The sequence below is a fragment of the Chinchilla lanigera genome, unplaced genomic scaffold (genome assembly GCF_000276665.1).
Source record: "Chinchilla lanigera isolate Chin_1 unplaced genomic scaffold, ChiLan1.0 scaffold00187, whole genome shotgun sequence".
Classification (NCBI taxonomy): domain Eukaryota; kingdom Metazoa; phylum Chordata; class Mammalia; order Rodentia; family Chinchillidae; genus Chinchilla; species Chinchilla lanigera.
In genome coordinates this window covers 431,080-456,800 of record NW_004955588.1, presented here as the reverse complement: position 1 = coordinate 456,800, position 25,721 = coordinate 431,080, and the positions used below count along the sequence as shown (strand labels likewise).

General features: G+C 43.0%; 3 protein-coding genes and 1 pseudogene across 8 annotated transcripts in view; 2 read left to right on the top strand and 2 right to left on the bottom strand.

Annotated features, from left to right (window-relative positions):
* Positions 1–16,979, bottom strand: part of Gabpb2 (GA binding protein transcription factor, beta subunit 2) — a gene marked incomplete at its 3' end in the record, with an annotated part of 37,338 nt that extends 20,359 nt beyond the window's left edge. For 2 of the 3 annotated variants that reach the window (XM_005414484.2, XM_005414486.2), the window contains 1 exon segment: positions 16,347–16,435. 3 annotated transcript variants of the gene reach the window in all.
* On the top strand, positions 9,350–16,420 carry LOC102006517 (annotated as a pseudogene).
* The window catches only part of Cdc42se1 (CDC42 small effector 1), a 17,158-nt gene continuing 7,989 nt past the window's right edge, over positions 16,553–25,721 (top strand). The window contains exon 1 of the mRNA XM_013509906.1: positions 16,553–16,641. The gene's annotated coding sequence lies outside the window, so the exon portion shown is untranslated. The remainder of the gene's footprint in view (positions 16,642–25,721) is intronic.
* The window catches only part of Mllt11 (myeloid/lymphoid or mixed-lineage leukemia; translocated to, 11), an 11,477-nt gene continuing 3,978 nt past the window's right edge, over positions 18,223–25,721 (bottom strand). The window contains exons 1-3 of one of the 4 annotated variants that reach the window (XM_013509904.1): positions 25,498–25,721; positions 24,990–25,154; positions 18,223–19,549 (exon numbers count right to left, since the gene is read on the bottom strand). In XM_013509904.1, coding sequence (XP_013365358.1) covers positions 19,271–19,543 — 273 coding nt within the window. In that variant the 5' untranslated portion in view covers positions 19,544–19,549; positions 24,990–25,154; positions 25,498–25,721 and the 3' untranslated portion in view covers positions 18,223–19,270. Of the gene's footprint in view, positions 19,550–24,989; positions 25,155–25,264; positions 25,477–25,497 lie in introns of those variants that run through there. The other 3 variants (XM_005414488.2, XM_013509905.1, XM_005414489.2) reach the window with 3 other exon arrangements.

Genomic DNA, 25,721 nt, shown 5'->3' with positions numbered 1-25,721 from the left:
AGCACCCCTTCTGTTCCAATGGGAGTTGCATCCTTTGGAGTCGGGCTCTCCACATCTTACGAAGAGGAGATACGGTCAAGCACATTTCTACCAACTCCACTCCTCACTCCACCACAGGGCATATAAAGAACAGGGCCAGGCATGGTGGTGCACGCTTGTAATCCAGCAAATCTGGGAGGCTGAGGCAAAGGTTAACTTGAATGGCAACACCTAGATGAATTTAGTCAGTATGGCTCTGGGCATGGAAGACCCAGCTTAGGACTGTTGTTGGAAAGGAATGGTATAAAAGGAGCATAGGAGGGAAGGATTTCAGCTGCATTTCCTTGGAAGAGCTTCACCGCTGGCCACTGATTTTTCTGGGAGGAGCTCAAGTCTTTGCCTTTGCCTTGGGCATAGTCTCCTGGCTCTTAATGCTGATTCTTCAGCTTCCAGCAGCTGCCCTTGGGCCACCAGAGCAGACACTTTAGCTTGTGGCCTGTCTGACCTCCTGGTGAGGAGCCCTGGGTCTTCCATGGTGGATTCTTCCGCCTCCTGAGGAGGGCTCCTGTGGGAAACTGCCTTGGGCTCCAGGCCTTCAGCTGGATCCTTTGGATCTCTAGCCTGGTGTCTTGGTTACTTTTCTCTTGTTGCTGGGACAAAATAACCGGCACCCAAAATTAGGGAAGGAAAGGTTTATTTAGCTCACAGTTTGTGGAGGTTTCAGTACAGACTTGGCCAACTTCAAGGCAGGGTGGCACATGACAGAGGGCAACAGTTCATGATGGCAGAAAATAGCAAAAGCAGCAAGGGCACAAAGGGAAAATAAGCCTCTTTCTCTCCCTTCTATTGTAAGCAGGTTGCCCCCACCCAGGGGCGTGTTGCGCTCACACCCTCTCCATCCCTCCTCCTGCACAGGCTCAGGATGGTACAAAGTGAGGACCCGGCCCTGCTCAGTCACTTAGTTACCTTCTACTTCTCACACTGATGCAGTGAACAACATCCCAGAGTGGTGAGGGTGTGTCCTTTTCACCCCAGGATGTAGAACAGCTCAGTCACTTAGCCAAGCCTCTAGACTCCCCAAGTTGACACAATCATCAACCATAACACCTAGACAGATCTTTTCTACTGTTCTACATTTGACTCTCGCTGGGTGTGGTAGCGCATGCCTGTAATCCCAGCACTCAGAAGGCTGAGGCAGGAGGATTGTTGGGAGTTTGAGGCCAGCCTGGGCTACGAAGTGAGCTCAAGGCCAGCCTGAACTGCATAATGAGACCCTGTCTCAAAAAGACCCCCCTCAAAAAAAACTGACTCTCTGGGGGCCACTGTAGGCCAATCAAGTAAATTTGCATCCAAGATTATATCTGATCCAGAGCATGTGGAGTCTTGAGCCACGCCCTAGCCCTGCAAGCTTTTGTGAGCACTAATACAGAAAGTAGTTAGCCATTAACAACACTTAAAAGCTATTTTTCTTCTTGTAGAAGTTAGAGGATGGCCGGGGATATAGCTCAGTGGCACAGGCACCTGCCTGGCAAGTGCAAGGTCCTGAGTTCTATTCCTGGTACCAAAAAAAAGAGAGAAAAAAAAAAAAGAATGAAACAAAGAAGTGAGAGGGTCAACACACAACACAACCCACATCATGTACCACACACCTACTGGAATGAGTAAAAGTTATTTTTAAATGATAATACCACATAGTGGAGATGCAGAAAAAACTGGGTTATTCATAAATTGCTAAGCAGTAATGTAGTAGTGTACAGCCATCCTAGAAAGTATTTCAGTAGTTTATCTTTTGTGTGTGTGTGATATTGGGGATTGAGCCCAGAGCCTTCACACTGAGCTACATCAACATTCTGTGACTGTAATGAGACAGAGTCCCATTTTATAACCTATTATGTCTGCCCTGTGAACCCTATGCTTTTCGTTGATTTTTAAACAATCTGATTATCACAACAGGATCTTTTATTTTTAAAAATGTCCTTTTACTTGGATGTGGTGGTGCACATCTATAATCCCAGCACTAGGAGGGCTGAAGCAGAAGGACTGGGCCAAATTCAAGGCCAGCCTGGACTACATAGTATGTATGTATGTGTGTATGTATGTATATATGTATGTATTTTGGTAGCAGGGATCAAACTCTGTTGTGCTTGCGCCACTAAGCTATGTCCCCAGCTCTACATGGTGAATTTAAAGCTAGTTTGAACTACAGAACAAAAAAAAAAAGGAATTACAGAACATAGTGAGATCCTGTCTCAAAAAAAATAAAAAAAGAGTTGGGCGTGGTGGTGTGCACCTGTAATCCCAACACTCAGGCGCCTGTAATCCCAACACACTGCAAATTTGAGGCCAGCCTAAGCTACATAATGAACTCAAGGCCAGCCTGAACTACATAGTGAGATCCTGTCTCAAACAAAAGGGATGATAAGAACCAAAAACATGCCCTTTTATCAGGAATTTACACTATCTGTCCAGTCCATCTGCACAGGGGCTCAGGAACTGGCCGTAAGAACCCAGTGTCAAGGACGTTGAATGCAACTTATCCTGTTGCCCCAGAATTGTCCTCCTGTCCCCAAGTAAGGATGAGAGGCAGTAAGCACCCCTTCTGTTCCAATGGGAGTTGCATCCTTCGGAGCCAGGGCTCTCCACATCTTACGAAGAGGAGATATGATCAAGCACATTTCTACCAACTCCATTCCTCACTCCACCACAGGGCATATAAAGAACAGGGCCAGGCATGGTGGTGCACGCTTGTAATCCAGCAAATCTGGGAGGCTGAGGCAAAGGACTGCAAATTTGTCCTTTGGGTTATTTTATTTTGTTTTTTTTTTTTGAGACAGGGTTTTACTATGCAGTTTAGATGGCCTTGAAATTATGTAGCACACGCTGGCCATCTTCCTGCTTCAGTCTCCCAAGTGCTAGGATTATAGGCATGGGGCACCACACCCAGTTAGAATAAAAAATTTGAGCCCAGCCTGGGAAACACCAATTTAGTAAGACTCTGTTTAAAATTAAAAAGGGGACACTTCTGGGAAGATGGCGAGATGGTGGAGTGGCAGACAGCAGAGAAACAGCCTCTCCAAGATTTGGTGTCCAGACACTGGGGAATATAGAAATACGAAGAGGAGAGAAGTGGGTCTTCGAGACCCAGAGAGGGTGTGAAGCAAGAACTGAAGCCAACAGGGAAATCAAAGAGAGAGAGACCTTTTGCAGAAGAAGAAGATGGCAAACGCTACTTTCTCCCTGAGCTCTGACTCACTTTGTGGGAGGGCAGCTCAAACCTGCACACAGTGACTACTGCCAACTCCTGGTCACTTCAGAAGCCTCCACAGAGAAACGCACTAGTGGAACACAGCAGTAGATGCAGTGGACTGCAGTGGCTGGTGAATTCTGGTTCAGACATCCACCAGGAGAGGGCAATTAGCCAGTCGGCATCTTGGAGAGGGCCCAACTGAGCTCAAAACTCAAGAGTAGCAACAAGGTGGCTCCATCTAGCAGTTCCCAGTATCAGGGTGAGGTGGAACCAAATTCAAGTCAGCAGGAGGCCAAGGAGTCAAGCTTCAACTGGCAGGAAAACGAGTTCAAGCTGGTAGGAGGCACATGGAGTGCTGAGGCTGAACAAACTGGGTTCCAGCAAGAAACCAGCCTGAACAGCAGAACTAAAGGTGTAAAATGGCTGGGATTATCCACTACACCCCCGTAAATCTATGGCTGGCTTGCTGGGACTAATCAATTTGGATCTGGGCTGTTTACCCACTCTGTATACCAGGGATAGCAGAGACATGCCTTAAGTGAATATTTTTCTCTTTTCTTCTTTTTGTTTTGTTTTTTAATTGTTTGTGCTTGTTTTTATGAGTGTGAACACTGTTTCTAGGGTTTCTGTTGTCTTGTTCTAGTCTTATTTTTATTTCCTCCTTCTCTCTTTCCCTCCTGTATTCTTCACCAGTTTCTGAAAGTTTCCATAATCTTCTTTTGTCCTCAGATTTGCTTTTAATCTCTTCCTCTTCTTCTATTTATCTATTTTTCCTCCTCAGCCCTTTAAATTTTCTCCCCTGAGGGTAAAATCACCATACCAAGGGCATATTTACCGTATATAATTTTCTGATTTGATTTAGATTTTGTTTGTTTGTTTGTTTGTTTCTGGTACTGGGAATCAAACTCACGACCTTGTGCTTGCCAGGCAAGCGCTATGCCACTGAGCTAAATCCCCAGCCCCTGATTTAGATTTTGTTATATAACCACAAATCTAGTTCATACATTTAAAGGTAGCAAATTAATAGTTACCACAGTTTGTCATTTTCTAGGCTGTGTTTCATGCTATTGTTATTGCCAACTGTACTACTTTAGCCAAGGTGACATAATTGTTCTAATCAGTTGTTCTTCCTGGTATGCCAAGACTGAGATTGCCTAAGGGTCATAAAGAATACTACAGGCTACTGCCAAGGAACCAGGGACTAGGGTCAGGTATTTAGCTCAGTGGCACAGCACCTGCCTGGCAAGTGCAAGGCCCTGCGTTTGATTTCTGGTACAAAAAAAATAAAAATAAAAATAAAAAAATAACCAGGGGCTAGGTCAGAAAAGCAGCAACTTCTCATCCTCAACAAATTGAAGAGGTAGGATCTTGCAACAGAATCAAACTCTGAAAGCCAGCTACATTTGGAAGATATCTCTGAGAAGTAGTTGTTTCCTAAGGTTTCAAAATATTAGCAATAAAGCTACGTGCCATAGGCAACTTACAAGGATCAACCCAGGAATGAAACTAAAATAAAAATAGAAAATGAGAAGATACTTAGGCAAGATGCAACCCCAGACTTCCAGCTCACCAAAGGCAAAACCTGGGGAAATGAAGTGGAACAATCCAAAACCCACTCACCTGGACTCTCTGAAGTGGTAGCAGCAGAAGTAACAAAGCAGATGAACAAGGCTCCAGAAAAAAAACAAATCAGAAATAATTTCTCAGATAACTAAAAAGATGGCGACCATAACAAAAGACATGGTTAGTGACTCTAGAGATAGAGATTTAAAAAGAAAAAAAATAGAAATAGGGGCCAGGGATATAGCTCAGAGACACAGCACCTGCCTGGCAAGCACAAGATTCTGAGTTCAATTTCCAGTACCCTCCACACAATCAAGGCACTTAGGAAAATGATGGAAACCATAAATGCCCAACATAGGAAAGAAATGGAATCCATGAAACAGATTCAAAAAGCTATCTAGGAGATTAAGATTTCTATTCAAAGCATATACTACAGAATGAGCTAATGTGAGGACAGAATATCAGATGTAGAAGACAGGATTGTAGTTAGCAATCACTAAAAGATTTCCTTTTTTTTTTTTTTTTTGTCTTTTTTTGAGACAGGGTCTCACTATGCAGTTCACGCTGGTCTTGAATTCGCTTTGTAGCCCAGGCTGGCCTCAAACTCGCAATAATCCTCCTACCTCAGCCTCCTGAGTGCTGGGATTACAGGCGTGCACCACTACACCTGGCTAAAAGATTTCTTAAAAATAGCAAGGAACCACACAAACACACACACAAAATCCAACAGCTGCTAGATAATGGAAAGAAAAATAACTGAAGATTGAGCAGAGTCAATGAAAAAAGAGGAGATAGCACAAATGACATAAAAAAAACCTGTTTATAGAAGTATTGGCAGAAAACTTCCCAAAGAGGGAAAAAGAACTTGACACAGAGTAAGTAAGGCATGTAGAACTCTGTTTGTTTGTTTGTTTTTTTTTGGTTTTTCTCCGGTACCGGGAATCGAACTCACGACCTTCCGCTTGCCAGGCAGGCGCTTTGCCGCTGAGCTAAATCCCCAGCCCCGCATGTAGAACTCTGATTAGCTATAAAAAAAAAAAAAAAAACTACACCAAGGCATATAGTAATTAAGATTCCACAATTCAACCCAAGAAGAGAATGTTAAAAGCTGTTAGAGTAAAGAAACAAATCACCTATAAAGGAAAGCCCACCAGAATCACAGCAGACTTCTCAACACAAATTCAAATTGAGGAAAGCTTGGAGAGAAGTATTTCAAGCCTGAAAAGAAAGCAACCTCCAATCCAGACTGATGTATCCTGCAAAACTATCTTTCAAAATTGATGGAGAAGCAGGGTGTGCTAGTGCACATCTGTAACCACAGCACTTGGGAGGCTGAGGCAGGAGGATTGTTGTGAGTTCGAGGCCAGCCTAGGCTATGTAAGTGAGTTCAAGGCCAGCCTGCACTACATAGGGAGACCCTGTCTCAAACAAACAAAACAAAACTGATGGAGAAAGGCTAGCCTGTACTACATAGCAAGAGCATGTCTAAAAAAAAAAAAATTCAAGGGAGAAATAAGAGGTACTTCTGTAACAAAGAATACCTGAAAAAATTAATGACTACCAAACCAGCACTCCAAAATGTTTTCTTTCTTTTTCTTTCTTTCTTTCTTTCTTTCTTTCTTTCTTTCTTTCTTTCTTTCTTTCTTTCTTTCTTTCTTTCTTTCTTTCCTTCCTTCCTTCCTTCCTTCCTTCCTTCCTTCCTTCCTTCCTTCTTTCTTTTTTTGTACCAGGAATCAAACTCAGGACCTTGCTCTTGCCAGGCAGGCGCCTGCACCACTGAGCTAGATCCCTGGCCCCTCAAATATGTTCTGAAGGACATTCTAGAGAGAAGTAAGGAGGATTACAAGCCTAACAGAATGAATCCATCAACAGAATGAATCCATTCTAACAGAATGAATCCAGGCAAGAGAAGCAATTAAACACAAGGGGAAAAGAGGGAACAGACATCAAGAAAATAACACAATAAGGGTAGTCAATACATATCAGTTATAACCAACAATGTTAGTGGTCTCAATTCACCAATCAAAAGAAATAGATTGGTAGAATGGACCAAAAAGTAGGATCCAACAATATGCTGCCTACAAGAAACACAATTCAAAAAGAAATTCATGCTGGGTATGGTGGCACATGCCTGTAATCCCAGCACTTGGGAGGCTGAGACAGGAGGGTTGCCTCGAGTTCAAGACAGCCTGGGATACATACTGAGTTCAAGGCCAATCTGAATTACATAAGTGAGATTCTGTCTCAAAAAAAAAAAAAATTCATACAATTAAAATCAAAGAATGGAAAAAAAAAAAAGCTGGGGCTGGGGATTTAGCTCAACGGCACAGCACCTGCCTGGCAAGTGCAAGGTCATGAGTTCGATTCCTGGTACCGGGGAAAAAAAAAACAAAAAAAATTAAAAATAAAAAATAAAATAAAAATCAAAGAATGGAAAACAGTATTCCATGTGACAAGAACACACACACAAAAAAACAGGTGTAGGTATTCTATCTGAAGACAAAGTGGGTTTCAAGTCAAGACTGATTAGAGAGAGACAAAGAAGGTCACCATACCCTTGTAAAGGGAATAATTCAAGAGAAGACAATAATCACATATTTATATGCATCAAATAGTAGCATACCCAACTATATAAAACGAATATTAGTGGACATGAAAAATCAAATAAGCACTAATACAATTGTAATGGGGACTTTAATACCCCACTGTCACAAATAGACAGATCAACTGGACAAAAAAATTAACAAAGAAATATCAGCACTGAACCAAACTTTTTTTTCCCTTTGTCTTTTTGACAGGGAGTCCTGCTATGCAGTTCCGGCTAGCCTTGAACCAACTTTGTAGTCCCAAATGCTGGGATTATAGGCGTGCACCACCATGCCCAGCTGAACCAAACTTTTAAACAAACAGACTTAGTAGATGTCTACAGAGTATTTCACCCCACATCAGAATATACATTCTTCTCAGCTGCACGGGACATTCTCCCAAACAGACCACATACTAACTCATAGAGCATGCGTAAGTGAATGTAAAGGAATTGAAATTATTCCATGCATATTATCAAACCATAGTACAGTGAACCTGGAAATCAATGACAAAAGAAACCATAGGAACTTCATAAACAGGGCATGGTGGCGCACGTCTATAATCCTAGCACTCGGGAAGCTGAGGCAGGAGGATCATTGCTAGTTCAAGACCAGCCTGGGCTACAAAGTGAACTCAAGGCCAGCCTGAACTTCATAGTGAGACCCTGTCTCAAAAAGACTAAATAAATAAATAAATAAATAAATAAAATCCTCCTAAACAACTAATGGGTCACAGATAAAATTAAAGAAGCTATTAGACAGCACAAGGTCGTGAGTTTGATCCCCAGTACAGGAAAAAAATAAAACAATTTAGAGAAGACCTAATGCTGCTACTTCTCACACTCTTTACTGCAATTGAAAGGGAAGCAATACTCCCAAATTCATTTCTGGAAGTAAGCATTCCCTCATACCAAAACCAGAGAAGGATCCAATCAAAAAAGAAAAGTACAGGCCAATCTCCCTAATGGACATAGACACAAAGATCTTCAATAAGATACTTGCAAACAATGCAGCAAATCATCAAGATTATACACCATGACCAAGTAGGAGTCATCCCAGGGATGCAGGGATGGTTAAACATATGCAAATCAATAATTGTAATACACCACATCAACAGAGCCAAGGACAAAAACCATATGATAAGGCCACGGCTATAGTTTACTGGCACAAGCGCCTGCCTGGTAAGCGTAAGGTCCTGAGTTTGATTCCCATAGCAAAAAAAAAAAAAAAACCCAAAACAAAACACAAAAACAGTCACATGATTATCTTAATAGATGCAGAAAAAGCCTTTAACAAAGTCCAACATCCATTCATGATAATAACCTTTCATAAAATTGGAATTGATGGTCTTTATCTCAATCTGATAAAAGCCATATATGACAAACCAACAGCCAACATCATACTAAACACACAAAACTGAAAGCTTTCACTCTAAAATCAGGAACAAGACAAGGATGTCCACTCACCACTCTTATTCAATATAGTTCTTGAAACATTAGCAAGAACAATTAGACAAGAGAAAGAAAAAAAGGAATAAGGATAGGAAAGGAGAAAGTTAAACTGTCATTATTTGTGGATAACATGATACCCTCCATAGAAGAATCCAAAAATTCCACCAAAAGACTCCTAGATTTAATGACCAAATTCAGTAGCGTAGCTGGATACAAAGTCAACACTCAAAAATCAATAGCTTTCCTGTACACAAATAACAAACTCACTGAGAGAAATTAGAGAAACAACACATTTTATAATAGCATCCAAAAGAATGAAATACCTAAGAATCAATCTAACAAAGGAAGTAAAAGTCCTTTACATTGAAAACTACAGTACTCTGAAAAGGGAGATTGAAGAGGATATCAGAAAATGGAGCCTGCTGCTGGGCCATCTGACAGAGCCGACACTGCAGTTTCCTTGTGATCCCATCTAACACCTTCCCCAACCCCCAAGCCCATGCCCACCCCCACCCCGCAACATCATGGTGGCCTACTGGTGACAGGCTGGACTCAGCTACATTTGATAGTCCCATATCTGTGCAAAAGCAGTGAGGGACGCCCTGAAGACAGAATTCAAAGCAAATGCAGAGAAGACTTGGCAGCAGCATAAAAATTGTGAAAAAAACAAAAAACAAAAAAACAAAAAAACAACTCAACCCTGACTAGAGTTTGAAATGCTACATTTTCACTCAGAAGATGTATGGGCACACGTTATGGCAGATTGTAATCAATGTCAGTTTGTGAGAGAAAAAATACCTATCTTATTCGTAAATTAATGATACCAATAAACAGATGTATAGTTCACTGCTAAAAAAAAAAAAAAAGAAAAAAAAAAAAAAGAAAACGAAAAGATATTCCCTGTTCTTGGATAGGAAGAACCAATATAGTGAAAATGGTCATACTTCCAAAATTGTTATTAACATTTAATGCAATCTCAATCAAAATACCAGTACCATATCTCACAGAATTAGAGAAAACAATCCTAAAATTCATTTGAAACTAGAAGAGACCTAGAATAGCAAAGGCAATTCTGGGCAACAAAGGCAAGGCAGGGGGCATCACAATCCCTCACTAGAAATTATACTACAAACCTATGTGATTTAAAAAAAAAAAAAAAACAAACAAAAAACACAAAAAAATAACAGCATGTAATGGCAAGAAAATAGATGTGACGATCAATGGAACAGATTAGAAGATGCAGAAACAACTCCAGCCATAGCCACCTTATCTCTTTTTGGTACTGGGAATCAAACTCAGGACCTTGTGCTTGCCAGGCAGGCACTTGTACCGCTGAGCTATATTCCCAGCTGCCACCTTGTTTTTGACAAAGGAGCCAAACATCTTCATTGGAAGAAAGACAGCCTCTTTAATAAATCATGCTGGAAAAACTGGCTTTCCACATGCCAAAGATTAAAACTAGACCCATATCTTTCACTAGGCACTGAACTAAAATCAAAATAGATCAAAGATCTAAATATTAAAACAGAAACACTAAATCTGCTGAGAGATAGAATAGGTAGAACTCTTAAAGACGTTGATATAGGCAAAGACTTCATGAACAAATCCCCAATCCCACAGGAAGTATTACAAGAATCAACAGCTGGGATCTCACCTTACTTTTGCAGTCAGGCATGGTGGCGCGTCCCTGTAATCCCAGCACCTAGAAGGCTGAGGCAGAAGGATTGCTGCAATTTCGAGGCCAGCCCGGCCTACATAGTGAGTTTAAGGCCAGGCCAGACAGCACAGTGAGACTCTGTCTCAACTCCCCCAACCAAAAGAAAAATGCTAAACTAATAGATGGAAAAGACAACCTACAGTGTAGGAAAAAATTTTTGCTAGCTGTTTCTCAGACAAAGGACTAACATTTAGAATATATATGAGATTTGTGTGTGTGTGTACGTGTGTACCAGAAATTGAACTCAGGACTTCATGCTTGCCAGGTAGGCACTGTGTCACTGAGCTATATCCCCAGCCTTATCTAGAATACATAAACTCAAAAAATTCAGATCCCCAAAATTTAAAGACCCCATCCAAAAATGGGCGTCTAAAATGGATAGACACTTCCCAGATGAAGAAGTACAAACATCTAATAAATATAGGAAAAATATTTCAACATCCCTGTCATTCGAGAGATGCAAATTAAAACAACATTGAGATTCCATCTCACTCCAGAAAAAATAGTTATTATCAAGAAATCAACCAAAAACAAACACAGCAGGACTGTGGGGAAAAACAAACCCTTTTCTGCTGTTGGTGGGGGTGTAGACTGGTGCAATCACTGTGGAAATCCATGCGGAGATTCTTCAAAAAACTAAAACTAGCCAGGAATATAGCTCAGCAGCACAGGGCCTGCCTGGCAAGTGCAAAGTCCTGCGTTCAATTTCCAGTAAAAAACAAAACAAAACAAAAATAAACTAAAACTAGAGGTACCATGTGACCCAGCTATTCCCCTCCTTGGTATCTTTTTGAAAAAATTCAAAGCATCATACCACAACAATATATGCACACCCATATTTATAGCATAGTTTCTAATAGCTTCTTGGAAACTACCCAAACATCCATCAATCAATGAATGGATAAAGAAGATGTGTTTTTTTTATATGATGGAGTACTAGTTTGCCATAAAGAAGAATAAGCTTGAGACATTTCTAGCTAAAGGGATGCACCTTGAGATCATACTCTTAAGTGAAATAAATCAGACATACATATTTAAATACCACATTATTTCTCTGGTGTGTGAAACTGAAAATGTAAATAAGGACCAAAATGTAGACTAGATATTGAGAAATGGGGAGAAAATGTTCAAATGAGAAGGTGAAGAATGGAGGGAGAAGAGGAAAAGAAAGAAGAAACAAGAAGAAAAAAGAGAATAGAAGAAAAATGGAAACACAGCTTTTGTAAATAAAGGCCAGGTGTGGTGGCAATGTCTGTAATCCCAGCTCTGAGGAGACTGAGGCAGGAGGATCACCACGAGTTCAAGGCCAATGTGGGCTGCATAGTGAGCCCAGGCCAGCCTGAACTATATAGCAAAACCTTGTCTCAAAAAGAAAAAAGGGGGGGCTGGGGATTTAGCTCAGTGGCAAAAGCGCCTGCCTGGCAAGCGCAAGGTCGTGAGTTCGGTTCCCGGTACCGGAGAAAAACCAAAAAAAAAAAAAAAAAAGAAAAAAGGGAAGAGGTGTTGAAGGGAGGGGAAGGGAATGAGGAAAAAGAAGCAGCTAGATCTACCATGTATAGGTACAAATTATTATTATTATTATTATTATGTCTTTTTGAGACAGGGTCTCGCTATGCAGTTCAGGCTGGCCTTGAGCTCACTTTGGAGCCCAGGCTGGTCTCAAACTCGCAACGATCCTCCTGCTTCAGCTTCCCAAGTGCTGGGATTACAAGTGTGCACCACCACGCCTGGCTTCAAATTCTCTATTATTAATGTTATCATTATGTATATCTAAAATGTACCAATAAAATAAATACCACAAAAAAACACTCCAAAATATAAAAATATATTCAGCTCAGCAGCTGTAATTGGAGCTATAAAGTATGGTAAAGTTTAATACATCACCATTCATAATCATGATCCATCTGGTTGAATTAAACAGAAATGTGATAAAAAACAAAACAAAACCAAATCAAACCAAAAATGCCATTCTTCTCTCCCCTTCTCCATATGTTTTTTTTAAAACCTGGAAGACAGTTTTGTGTTATTGGCCGGGCATGCAGCTCAATCCCAGCACTTGGGAGGCTGAGGCAGGAGGACTGCTAGGAGTTCAAGGCCAGCCTGGGCTATATTATGAGTTCAACACCAACCTGGGTGACATAGTGAGATCAAGAGCAGCCTGAACTCAGGGTAGGAGGATTGCCCTGAGTTGAAGGCCAGCCTGAATTACGTATCAAGACCCTGCCTCAAAAACAAAAAAACACAAAAAACAAAAACATGATAAAAGGAAAGAATGACCTAATAGGGTTGCTCAGAAATGCTGGATCAAAACAGGATTAATTTATCCTAGTAAAATTTTAGCTGTAGTGTCTACTATACATTCTCTCTCTCAAACTCTCTCTCTCTCTCTCTCTCTCTCTCTCTCTCTCTCTCTCTCACACACACACACACACAGACACACACACACACACTCAGTTGAAGGTCTGGATATTTGAAGCAACCCCCCTCTGAGCACAGCTCCACCCAGGACTCATAGCATTATCGGCCCTGCTACTGATAGTAGCCACTATTACCTGCACTTTCCCAAGCCTTGGCCTTGGCAACAAATATGGCTTGTGTTCTTTGAAGCCTTGGTCTTAGCAGGTGGCCACAACTTCCCCTCACTGAACTCTCCCCTCCCCATGACCCTACAAAAGACCACACCGCCTGTGGGAGGGCACCTGGTCTGGTCTCTAGAGCCAGAGTGGTGCCTCCCAAGTTTTATTGTGAAATAAACCAGTCCTGTTGAGTTCGTACCTGTTTCTTTTCCTTTTTCCAAACACTATTTGCATAAGGAGAAATCTGGTTTGCTTCAAATTCCTGGAAAGCTATTACTTCTAGAAAGTCAGATCTTTTAAACAAGGTGGCTTTTGTTCTGTTTTGTTTTGAAACAAGCTCTCACTATGTAGTTCATGCTGGCCTCAAACTCAGGGAAATCCTGCCTCAGCCTCCCACTGGGATTACAGGAGGGCACCACCATGTCTGGGTTAAGTAAAATGATTTTTTTGGCGGGGGGTGGGGGGGACCGGGATTCGAACTCAGGACCTTGTGCTTGCCAGGCAGGCGCATGTGCCACAGAGCTATAGCCCAGGCCCAGTAAAATGATTTTTTATCCCACTGTAACTGGTGTCTTCAGCAGGTGAACTCTTGTAAAAAATTTTTTTCTTTTCCATGTTGGGGGCTGAACCCGGAGGCACCACAGCAGTGAGCCACATCCTTAACCCCCCCACCCCCACCACCCGTTCAGTACTAATCGTTTCACTGAGCTACATCTCTAGCCTTATCAGGGACTGAAGCCAGAGCCTTTGCATTTAGCTACATGTCTACCCCTTTTTATTTTATTTATTTTGTTATTTTTATCCTTTTGGTTTTTCAGACAGGGTCTCGCTATGTAGACCAGGCTAGCCTCCAAGTCATGCAATCTCTCTGCCTCAACCTCTTTGACAGCTTCTTTGAAGGCTGACTGAGGAAATGGTCCTTTCTATCCAGAGTGGTTGTCCTCTTTCACCTAGCACACAGCCTCAGGAGGGATGCACACGGAGCTGTGGGGGGAAGGGGACACCCACCTAGACAGCCAAATCAGCAGAATCAACCCTGGCGATCTATGGGATGGTAGATGTTGAAGCCAGATCGCCATCACATCCTGCCTCAGCCTCCTGAGTGCTGGGATTATGGGCATACAGAACCAGATTTTTATTTTTGAGACAGGGTCTCAAGATCCTACTGCCTCAACCTTTGGAGCAGCCAATTTTTCCACTGCAGTTTACCTTTAAATATACATTTATCATTTTTCTTTAATCATCTTGTGAGTCAGGTATCTACCATTAAATGGCAACTGACTGGAATACATCATCTCATCCTTCAAGCAAGCCATGAAAAATCTTATTTCTAGGGGCTGGGAATTTAGCTCAGCGGCAAAAGCGCCTGCCTGGCAAGCGCAAGGTCGTGAGTTCGGTTCCCGGTACCGGAGAAAAACCAAAAAAAAAAAAAAATCTTATTTCTTACTATACAGAGATATAATTAAGCTTTGGAAAAAAAATTAAGCTTTGGATTTAGAACATAAACAGTATGTTACATTCATCATCCTGATATAAAAAGCACCTCCTAAAAGGTGTCAGAAGCTCTTTTTTCCTCTTACCCTCACTCTTTTGAGTTAACCTGAAGTATCTATCTCAAGTGAAATTTATTTATTATTTTGGTTTTTTGAGATAGGGATTTGTGATGTAGTACAGGGTAGCCTTGAACTCACTATGTAGCCGAAGCTGGCCTCGAGTTCACAGAGCTGTTCCTGCCTCAGCCTCCTAAGAGGTTGGATTACAGGCACGTGCTGCTAGGCACCGTTTAAAGGTAATATATTTTTTAAAATAACCACATTTTGGGAGAACTCATGCGACTCTCCCAGCACCCTACGAATTGTGACCTGTTTACTAACAACAAAAGAAAAACATTTTTCCTTACTGAAGGTTCCTCACTTTCCCCGTGGAGAGTGAGAAGACAAATCTGGTCTAAACTGTCTCCTAAAAGCTCCTCACCCTCCACTGGGGTTAAACCGTGGTCCGCACATCTGATAATCCCACCCCTGAGCTCTACATCTCCTAGATGATAGATGTTGAATCCTCCTAGGATTTTGAAGACGAATAAAATGAAAACAGCACTAACTTTCCCTCCCTGATAAAAACACAAGAATTCTCAATAAGTGTGTTTCAACAACCATGCAATGCTTGAGCTCTTAAAAACAAAGTTCTCCATTATCAAAGAATACTTTTGTTTATGTAAGAATTTGGGTGGGGCAGTTCTCTCATTGTTATCAAAGCAAGTATGAAAATAGATGATGCCAGGCGTGGTGCACGCCTGTAATCCCAGCACTCCGGAGGCTGAGGCAGGAGGATCACTACAAGTTCGAGACCAGCCTGGGCTCTAAAGTGAGCTCAAGGCCAACCTGAACTGCATAGCGAGACCCTGTCTCAAAAAGACCAAAAAAAAAAAAAAAAAAAAAAAAAAAAAGATGCTTAAGAACATCAACATCTCAACTGTACGCTGAAAATATGGCCAAATAGTTAAATTGCTGAAGGTACATAACAGAATCGCCTTTTCCACAGACTTGGGGGGTGGAGGGGTGGGGGGGTGGAGCGCAAAACGCTAACTGTAGAGCAGCTTTGGAGAAAGGGAAAAGAAAAGGGATTGAAGGCTGAAAGAAATCTGCAGGAACAGAAGAAAGCTAACAAGAAGGAAAACAGCAACCAAACAAGAGTCCACGACCCGTCAATCATTTCTTTCTGTATGTCACACCTCGCCCCTGGGCGGCCAGCTGTGCAAACAACTGTGCAGAAACTGGAGGCGAAGTCCTTGCCGCTCTTGTTCAGATTACCGAGCTCACTGAGTCTTTATTACTGGACTCAGAGAACTGAGTCCCCGTTTCCTTCCATCACTGAATCCCCAGTTCTTCGCATGGCTGTTCCTGAGGGAGCCCCGGTGCGGGCGCGGGCAGCCCTCGCCGCCGACGCCGCCCCCTAGCGGTCACCTCTGTGGCCCCGGCTTCGCGTGGTCCAGCTCCCCAGCCCCAGGTCTTACACCCACCCCGTCTTCACCTCCTCCAGTCCCCTCCCCTTCCTCTCGACGGCATCCCCTTCCTCTCCAGTCCCACTCCCCCCGCTTCGATGAAGGGGTGCCGCTTGGTGAGCACCCAGAGGTCCGGGCAGGGCTGGGAAACGGCGCGACTTCTCCCGGCGCCGTGCGCTCCAGCCCTGATGCGCCCCAGAGTCCGCGCATCTCTCTGCCCCCCTCACCTCCTCGTCCCGGACGCTGCCGGCTGCGCTTTCACCGAGCCCGCCAGTTTGGTCCCGTTTCCTTCTCTAGTTAAAACTCCCTGTCAGTGACGGTTACTTTTTGGCCTTTTCAAGTATGCATATTTTGGGGGCCTTTACCCCCCCTCGTGGAGAAATGGAGGCAACAAAATGGCGGACCCGGAAGTGAAGGCGCCGCGAGAAACGCGTTTCGGCGGAAGAATCTTGGAGGGAAATTGGTTAGAAAACCCACATTTCCATTTGAACGGGAAAGTGATGCGCTTCTGAAGTTCGTCTCGTAAGTAATGAAGATCTCGTGAGCCGGACGAGGGTGCATTGGCGACATCCCCGGAGGGACTATTTGGTGGGGCGGAGGGTTATTGATCACGTGTTTTACGAATGTGTAGTTCCGGTGAGGGACGGACCTTGAAGGTGGTTTTGGCGCCAAGAACCCAGCAAACCGCTAAAGAGAAGTCTGGGTTGTATTTGTGTCTGGAGTTTCGGTTTTACCTCTCGGCAGCTTCTCCACTGGAGCTAGTGTTGTGGTTGATGGGAAGAACCTTGCCCCTTTGGCCTAAGTCCGGGGAACGTGTAAGGGGTATTCCTGGCGCTGCGCTGAGTCAGGCTGTTGCTTGAGGATCTTGTGTTGTTCGCGCCAGCAGCAGCAAGCTCTCAGGTCGTAAACAAATACCTGTTTCGTATTCCTTCTGGGAGTCCGGAAGATGGAGCATGAGTTTGCACATCCATCGTCCCGGGTTGATCCCGTCGCCACCCACCAGTGTCCATGCTTAAAGGACCGGACATGAGGAAAGCCCTTCTGAGATAAGGGTTCCTCACCTGTCATTCCTGGCTCCATGCGTTCATTTGTTGGCCAGGGGCCTTTTAAGGCCTATGAGAGTGTTTACGTCTCCTCTTTGCACACTTACTTAAATCCTATTGATGTTACCTTTATGACAGACCAATACTATTCACACTGGTATTTTTGAGAATAGAGTCCTAGTTTTTTTTTTTTTTTACTACTAAGGCTTGAACCTTGTACCTTCACCTTAAGCTACATCCCCTGTCGCCCCCATCCCCTTTTTTAGAGGGGGGTCTAAGTCGCTGAGAACCTTGAATCCTGTTTACATCCTCTCAGACTGTCTGAGTTAGTGCTTTCCATTTAGTAGGAACACAAAAACCTCCCCCTGCCCCAGTACTAAGGCCTAGATCTTCACAGTGAGTTATCTCCCAGCCCCTTTACATTTTTAGGGTGGGGGTACTAGCGTTGAACTGAGGGCTTCGCATTTGCCAGGCAGGCACTGTGCCGCTGAGCTACATCCCCGGCCCACATTTTTTTTTTTTAATTTTGAGACAGCGTCTTGCTAAATTGGCCAGGCTGGCCCAGAATTTACAGTGCTGCTTGAGCCTCAAGGAATACTCGACATAACAAAAATTATTTTTTTTGGTACAGGAAATCGAACTCAGCACTTTCTGTTTTGCCAGGCAGGCGCTGTGCCACTGAGCTATATCCCCAGCCCAACAGAGACTATTTTTAAGTTAGTTTCAGATAGTTTTTTGGAATGAGGTGAGTTACAAACAAGCAGATAACATTTGGGTGAATTAGTTTACTTTTTCGGCACCCAGGAAAATTTTATCAGAAATTTGTTGGTAATCAGTGGGCAAGCATAACTATAGTTGAAGCTTTCTTACAATTTGTTTAATTATAAGTAGCTTTCACCCTTTTCTTAGTTACCTATCTGTTCAACCTGAAGTTTACCATTTAATGTGTAAATCTACTTAAATCATTCTTTCTCATAGTTGTATATTAGATAACATGTGTAAGCTGAAGGTGAAAGCGTGCTAACGTTAAGGCCTATGGAGAGAAAAAACTAAAATCCAGTTCTGGGACTGAGTGTCTTTATTAAATAAGTAAATGGCAGCACAAATCAGCAATAATTTTGCAAGAGGTGGGGACAAGTTGTAGGGTCAAATGGCAACTGTTCATTTCATAGTCTTAAAGTAGTCGAAGAACTGGGCCTGAGGTCCGCTGATCAGTATTATCTATTGCAAATGCAGGAGGGCGAGACTAAAATACTAAAGACCAAACACTATCCCCTTTAGAAGACTTAATCAAAACCTTACAAATTATCCCAGCAGTCAGCAAGATTCTTAAGATTTGAAATCTGATTTTTCGCAGCAAGTTTTCGACCCAGACAGGAGCAAGTTGTAAAGTGACTAGGCTAAAGGTATACTCTTGAAAAAGAAAAACCTTCGCTATTTCTGAAATGATTTAATACTTTCCCCTATTTTCATTTTCCATGAGATACTGTTTCCTCTTGCATTGTACCTGTGAGTACCCCAATTTCTCTGGGGGAAAAGAATGTGTTACAAAAAGGAACAGAATTGAAAAAGCAAGAGTCCTATCATCTTAGCCTTTTAGAAATCTTGTTTTGTGGCAAGTCATCTCAAATTAAAACTTGCAAGATTTTTGTGAACCCTTTAAGAATTATTTATGTTTACTGGCCTGGAGCAAAAAATTAGGAAGGTTTGAGCAATCTTTGAAGCTGATTAAAATGGAATTTCAAAAAAATCAGCCTTCCATTTTGCACTATTTACGACCCCTTGGAGCCCCATAAGGACTACTTTCTGAAGTTGACGATCCCAGGGTGGGAGTGTGGTGAAGCCCCTGGCACCCAATATGCCATTGCTTGAGCCCCTATTTTGTGGCTTGAGGGCTTTTGAAAGAAATGGAGTAAATAGATAAAGAGATGAATAAATACATACCTACGTACATACATACATACATACAACTCAGCAGGCAAATTCATCAGCACCACCAACACAACAGAGGGAAGCGAACAAGATTAAAATGGTAAGGGATAGAAGGAAGGAGGTGGAAAGGGAAGACGACGAGTAGGGCAAGGTGGTGGGAGAGAGAAGTCTTGGCCTTAGAGCAAGTCCAGTTCAAAGGAGTGGATGCTGGCGATGGGAGCTCTCCAGAAGTTGAAGGTGCTGTACTCAGGGAGGAGATCACCTTCAGGGTTTTTCTCCAGCTCTGCTCCAGTTGCTTGCCCAGTCATTTTGCCCGCGCTGCTGTCCTTGCTCTTGTAGGTGGGTATATTGGACAGACCCAGGCCTTCCAGCTCAGACAGATCCAATTCCGGAATGGGCATCCTCCAGAAGAGAAAGGAGCTGTACTGGCTACTCACGGGATCCCTCATAGTTTCCTAAAAAAAAAAAAATTTGTCAGTTTCATGCTAAAGCCACCTCTTTCTGCCTCCTGTCCTTTTTTTTCCCCCTTTAGTACTGGGGGTGAACTCAGGGCTTTCTTACTGAGTTACATTCTAGTTCTTTTTATTTTTTGAGACAGAATCCATTAAGTCACTGGGCTCCAATTGCAATGCTCCTGCCTTAGCCTCCCAGAGTGAGTACTGGGATTAGAGTCTTGTGCCACCAGATCCAAGTTGCTTCTGGCATTTTCTAGTTTTGAAACTCCACATCCCTATTTAAATCTATAAATAATACAAGCTCTCTAGAACAAGCTTCTGGAATTTTCCCTGTGTAATCCCAGAATTTGGAAGGCTGAGGCAGGAGATGTAAGTTTGAGGACAGTTTGGGCTACACAGTTCAAGGCCAGTGCAACACCCTATCTCAAAAAAAAAAAAAATTCAGATAAGATCAACTTAATGCAATAGGTAACAAATAAGTCATTCCAAGATAAGAAGAAGTTAGTTTTTGCTTTTTGGGGTTTGATTTTTTGGTTTTTTTTTTTTTGAGACAGGACTTTTTATGTAGCCCAAACTGGCCTATAAACTTGTAGTGACCCTCCTGCCTCAGCCTCCTAAGTGCTAGGATTATAGGCTTGCACCATCACATCAAGCTTGAGCCTGATTTTCAAAGCCTGCTATGTAACATGGCCCTGCTAGTTACAGTTATGCCCATTCCTATCTTAACTCCTTCCACTCACTACCTTAAAATACTTCCCAGCTTTCAAGGCTCCATTCACATCCCTAGAGAAATTTTCCCTTCCCTGACAACTGTTTATATTTACAGATACCTGACTTCTTCCTGTGTTTGGTTTATTTTATTTATTTATTCTTGGGTTTTTTTGAGACAGGATCTCACTATGTAGTTCAGGCTGGCCTTGCATTCAGTTCTCTTGCCTCAGCCTCCTGAGTGCTGGGATTATAGGCAAGCACCAACATGCCCAGCTCTGCTTTTGGTTTAAGAAGTAATGATACCTTTTTTTTTGAGGCAGGGTGTCGATAGGTAGTTCAGGATGGCCTCAACTTCCAGGCAATCTTCCTGCCTCAGCCTCCCAGGTACTGGGACTATAGGTGTGTGCCACCATTCCCAGCATGGTCATGATAACTTCTGAAGAGGTCTTCCATGACGTTCTGTTTTCTATTTTCTTTCTTGCCTTCTAAGCCCTACTATAAATGCAACTCTTCCAGGACTATTTCTCTAAATTTACTTGGCTCTATCCACCCTGTTTCCTCTATTTCTGCCAGTACCCTGTAGGGTTTTGCCTAACACCATCACTCTGCAATTACAGGGAACTAGTAATGTGTTGATGTAGAAGGATAGTCTTGTCTCCTTAACACACTGGAAGTTTCCCTAAGGATAAAACTAGTGTACTTTCTGGGTACTTAGGCTTTGCACACAGACATTCAAGGCCAGCTGGTTAATTTTCCCTCAGTATTTAACATGAGTACTTTGCCATTCATCTATTAGTTCACAGATAATCTTACTAATCTACTTCTTTCTAACCTACCTCGCCTTCAAAACCAAATCGAAGTGGTAGAAAAATTTTTCTATGTTGTAATAGAACCTCCTCTGATTCTAATGCTAGAGGAGACTTGATAATAATGAGAGCAAATGGGTTGGATAGCAGGGCCTGGTAGCCTTTACCTTTAATCCCAGCGCTAGGGAAGCTGAGGCAGGAGGACCCCTGTGAGTTCAAGGCCAGTCTGAGCTAAATACTGAGTGTAGGCCAGCCTGGAATACATATCGAAACAGTATCTCAAGGCCGAGCCTGTAATCCCAGCACTCAGGAGGCTGAGGCAGGAGTACTGTTGGGAGTTCGAGACCAACCTGGGCTACAAAGTGAACTCAAGGCCAGCCTGAACTACACAGCGAGATCCTGTATCAAAAAGAAAGAAAGAAAAGAAGTGGTGGGGAGTATGTGTGTGGGGTGTGGAAATCCCAGGTAAAGCCTAGACTGTAAGGAGATAATTTTCCATGCTTTAATGAGTAGCTCCTATTGATCCTACCCACAACTTGCCTGATATTATAACTATTACAGTTTCCTGAACCTCCATCCTCTGACTTGTCAGCCAAGGTGGGAGGCAAGAAGCCTTAGTTGAAGCCTGGCGTGGTGGTGCACACCTTAATCCCAGTACTCAGGAGGCTGAAGCAGGATTGTTGTGAGTTCGAGACCAGCCTGGGCTACAGAAGTGTGCTCAAGGCCAGCCTGAACTGCATAGCAAATCCCTTCTCAGCCTTTTGGCTAAGATCAAGTGTGAATTGCATAGTGAGACCCTGTCTCAAAAAAAAAAAAGAAGCCTTAGTTGGAATGTTCCCATCAAACCAGAAAAAACATTCCAGTGCCTCCAAAATTAGAACCCTTATGTTCAAAAAGCCTTTCTCCAGCACTCACCAGGCCTATCAGCTCTCACCAGGCCTGTAACTCCTAAATAGCCTGATGCTGGGTATGTAGCTCAGTGGCAGAGCATTTGTCTGACATACACAAGGCTCTGGGTTTGATCCTCACCCACCCCCCAAAAAAGATTAATACTAAATAATAGCTTTAAATAGGCAGCGAAATGCTCCTATATAATGAGATATATCTACTACAGCAAAAGAAGTTTTAATCTAGAATGCAGTAATGCGTGAGAATACAGGGACTTTAGGAGTGGTGAGTGGGTAGGCTAATTGTGAATTGTTCTTTTCTTTGGTTCAAGCTCCAAAATTAAACCAGGAACTGAGCATTACTCAGCAGAGAAGCTGCTGCGGAGGGTGATGGGGGGATGGGATGGCAACCCTGGAAAGGTGAGGTCATTGTCCTGTGATATTCAGCTTCCATCACCTTCACAGTAATTTGCAGAGACTTGTGCATAGGAAAGAGCTAGAAAAATAGTTGTACCTGTTAACCAACCAATCCCCACTTAGGTCTGGGGCTGTGGAGCGCCTAAGAAGCAAGCCTTAGAATCAGTGGTATCGCTGACTGCCTACTAGGACTGTTTACATATTGCCAATTTTTTTCCCCTAGCTAGCTGGCTTCTTTTACATCTCCCTGGTAATTCTCCCAGAGTGACCTTAGTATGATGCTGGGCATATAATAGGCTCTTTAAAAAATAGAATCATGAGGAGAGAAAAATCAGAATTTAAGAACTAGACCAACCTGAAAAGATATCCAGTGATTTGTGAAAACTTCTAGCCAGTTTATATAAACCTGAGTCTCTTTTTCTTTCTTTTTTTTTTCCCCCGGTACTGGGAATTAAACTCATGACCTCGTGCTTGCCAGGCAAGTGCTGTGCCGCTGCGCTAAATCCCCAGCCCCCAAACCTGGGTCTCATAGTCCCCATTCTTTGCCAAAGCTTTATATAATTCTGTCCCAATAGTCTCAATTTTTAAAAAAATAATTTTATTGGTACATTTTAGATATATATAATGATCACATTCATTAGAGGAAGTTTATACTTGTACATGATATTTCTTGATTCTTTTTTACTGTTCTCAAATTTTATGGGACTTTATAGTTTTTTGTTCCTTCTGTTTTTGGGGTTTTTTTTTGAGACAGGGCCTTGCTATGTGGCTCAGGCTGACCTTGACCTTGCAATCCTTCTCACTCAGCCTGGGAATATGGGTGTGCACTACCACATGGGTGAAGTTCTAGTTCTTAAAAACCCATGTTCTGAGGCTGGGAATGTAGAATACTTGCCTAGCATGCATGAGATCCTGGGTTTGATCCCCACCTAATACAAAGATGTTTTTCTTTTTCTTTTGGTACCAGGAATCAAACTCAGGACCTTGTACTTGCCAGGCAGGCACTGTGCCACTGAGCTATATCCCCAGCCTAAAGATGTTTTTCCTAAAAAAAAATAAAGAACGCATATTCGGTATGTTAGGTGTTGATTGTTCCTGTGATCCCAATCTCAGTAGTGAAAATGTAAAAGGTAGTTTAGTGAACTAGAATCTTAGAAAAGCAGAAAAGCTCTTTGACAAATTGACTCCTTTTCTTCCATCCAGTTACATATAAAACTGCCTGAACAGTGTCTCATGGAACTATCTTGCAATTTAAAAAATTCAAAAGAAATTTTGTGAAATATTAACTCAAAAGGCCTGAAATCCCTAGCTGTGCCACAGACCCACAGAATGTACAGAGTACCAAATGCATTCTGGAAAGACCCATACACAAACACATGTGGCCTTAAAGTCCAGTCAAGAACATAATGTACGACTACACAGAAATTTGAAGCTAAAATACAAAACTGTTTACTAATGTAAAAATATTAATAATGGGATTTTTTCTTTCATATAGTATGGGTTTAATTTCAAAGCCATCCAGATTTGCAAACAGCTTATCAGTTGGCTTCTCCTTCCGTTCCTCCCATTCTCCACCCGCACCTCATCTCTGTCATTACATCCATTATTTATTTATCTTAAAGGGTTTGGTTTTGCAGTATAGCACTCAAAAACTGCTTCCCACTACCTTTTATTTAAAATTACCCAGATATTTTTGCTAAAGCTGATCTCTAAATATCACTTTCTAGTCTTCAAGATACATAACTAATGTAACAGATTAAAAAGGTGCACTTTCTCTGACTGACACAGACACACCCAAATACCCTTTGTCCAGACCCTCTGTAGACATCAAGAAGGCCTCCTCCACGGGGCCTTGCTGTGTCATGCTGCCACCATGGGAGTGGTGGGGAGGGGGGAGGGGGTGGTGGCACGGACGCTTTCTGGCATACCATGTCTGCCTCCCTCTGAGCTTGAATTTTCCTACTAGCCATGACCTTCTCCCACTTCTACTGAGCAACTAAGAATCTGCTTCCATTAAACAGCTCGTGTGGTTGTACCGATTTCGGTATGGGATCAGGCAGTTGGATACAGAGGCTGCCACCTTCCCTACCTCACTTTGGAGCAAAGGTTTGAGATGGGGAGAGGGAGGCGACCCCAAATGTCAGGATTATTCTCAATTTTATCCTATCTCAAGACTCCTCCCCAGAGACAAATAGAATACTACAGAAAAAAATTGGAAACAGGGAAGTAGAGACTAGGGAGATACGGCAGGTCTAAAGAGTCACCATAGCACTAGTAGTAAAAATTTTGGCTTGAAAAGGAAGATACAGACGACTAGACTGAAGATGTTAAATACACAGGACAAATCACAGGAAAACGGATGCTTGAGATGAGCTATGTGCTGAGAAATAATTACATATAAGTTGTTAGAAATTAATAGGTACATGATAACAAGGCATGGATGGAGATCTTACTAAAGAGATGTCAATCTGGGAACAAATCACTATCCATTGTTCAGAGCGCCCCCTTCTCTCTTTAACCGTTCCCCTCCACAATCTTATTTGGGGTCTTTGAGCAGAAGAAACTCTGTTCTGCCTCTGCAGAACAGCCCCCTGCCCACCCATCCCCAGTTTAGTTTACCTGTTACCAATGAATTACTAGCGCGTTCCAAAGATGGAGGGAACACCTCAGGGTCTCAGGATCTGCTCTAGGATGGAGAAAAAGGAAGCCTTTGCGGTTTTGATGGCTTTGTCTTCTCACACCCTCGCGTTCTTCAGTGACTCAGTCTGCCGGATTGGTCTCCCCCTGCAATGCAGCCCCTCCTAAGAAGGGCGGGAGGACTCCCCGCCCCCTCCCTGCCTGACTCGGCTAATTCAAATGATAGGTTCCGGAACCCTGGGCGGGGGGGTGCTCACGGCATCTCCGTAGGCTTATTGGTCCAACCATCATTCCCGAGCTCTTCCCGAGCCCCCAAGCTGCCCAGAGAGCAGAGAATGCATTGTCCTCTGATTTAGATTTACTGGTCAAAAATCTTGACTCTAAGCAATGAAATAGAGGGGTGTCACTTTGTTCCCAATTTAAGGATTTCAGGTTACTTATTAGGCGTTTTGGAGAAAAAAAAGTTCTCTCCTTTTACCGCCATCCTTACTTTCGCCTCGCCTTTCCACCCTCACAATAGGAAAAGAGGGATTAGGGAGGGTGCTTCTGCGCCTCTGAACTCGGTTGGTTCTGGGGCCTCGGCTCGCCCCCAAACCCGCGATGGCTGGCGCGCCAAGGGCACGCGAGACGCAGGGTGCCCGAGCTGCGCGCCAGGCCCCAGCGGAGGTGTCCCCAAGCTCCCGGGCGCCGGCCGGGGCGCGGCCCTGGGGCTTC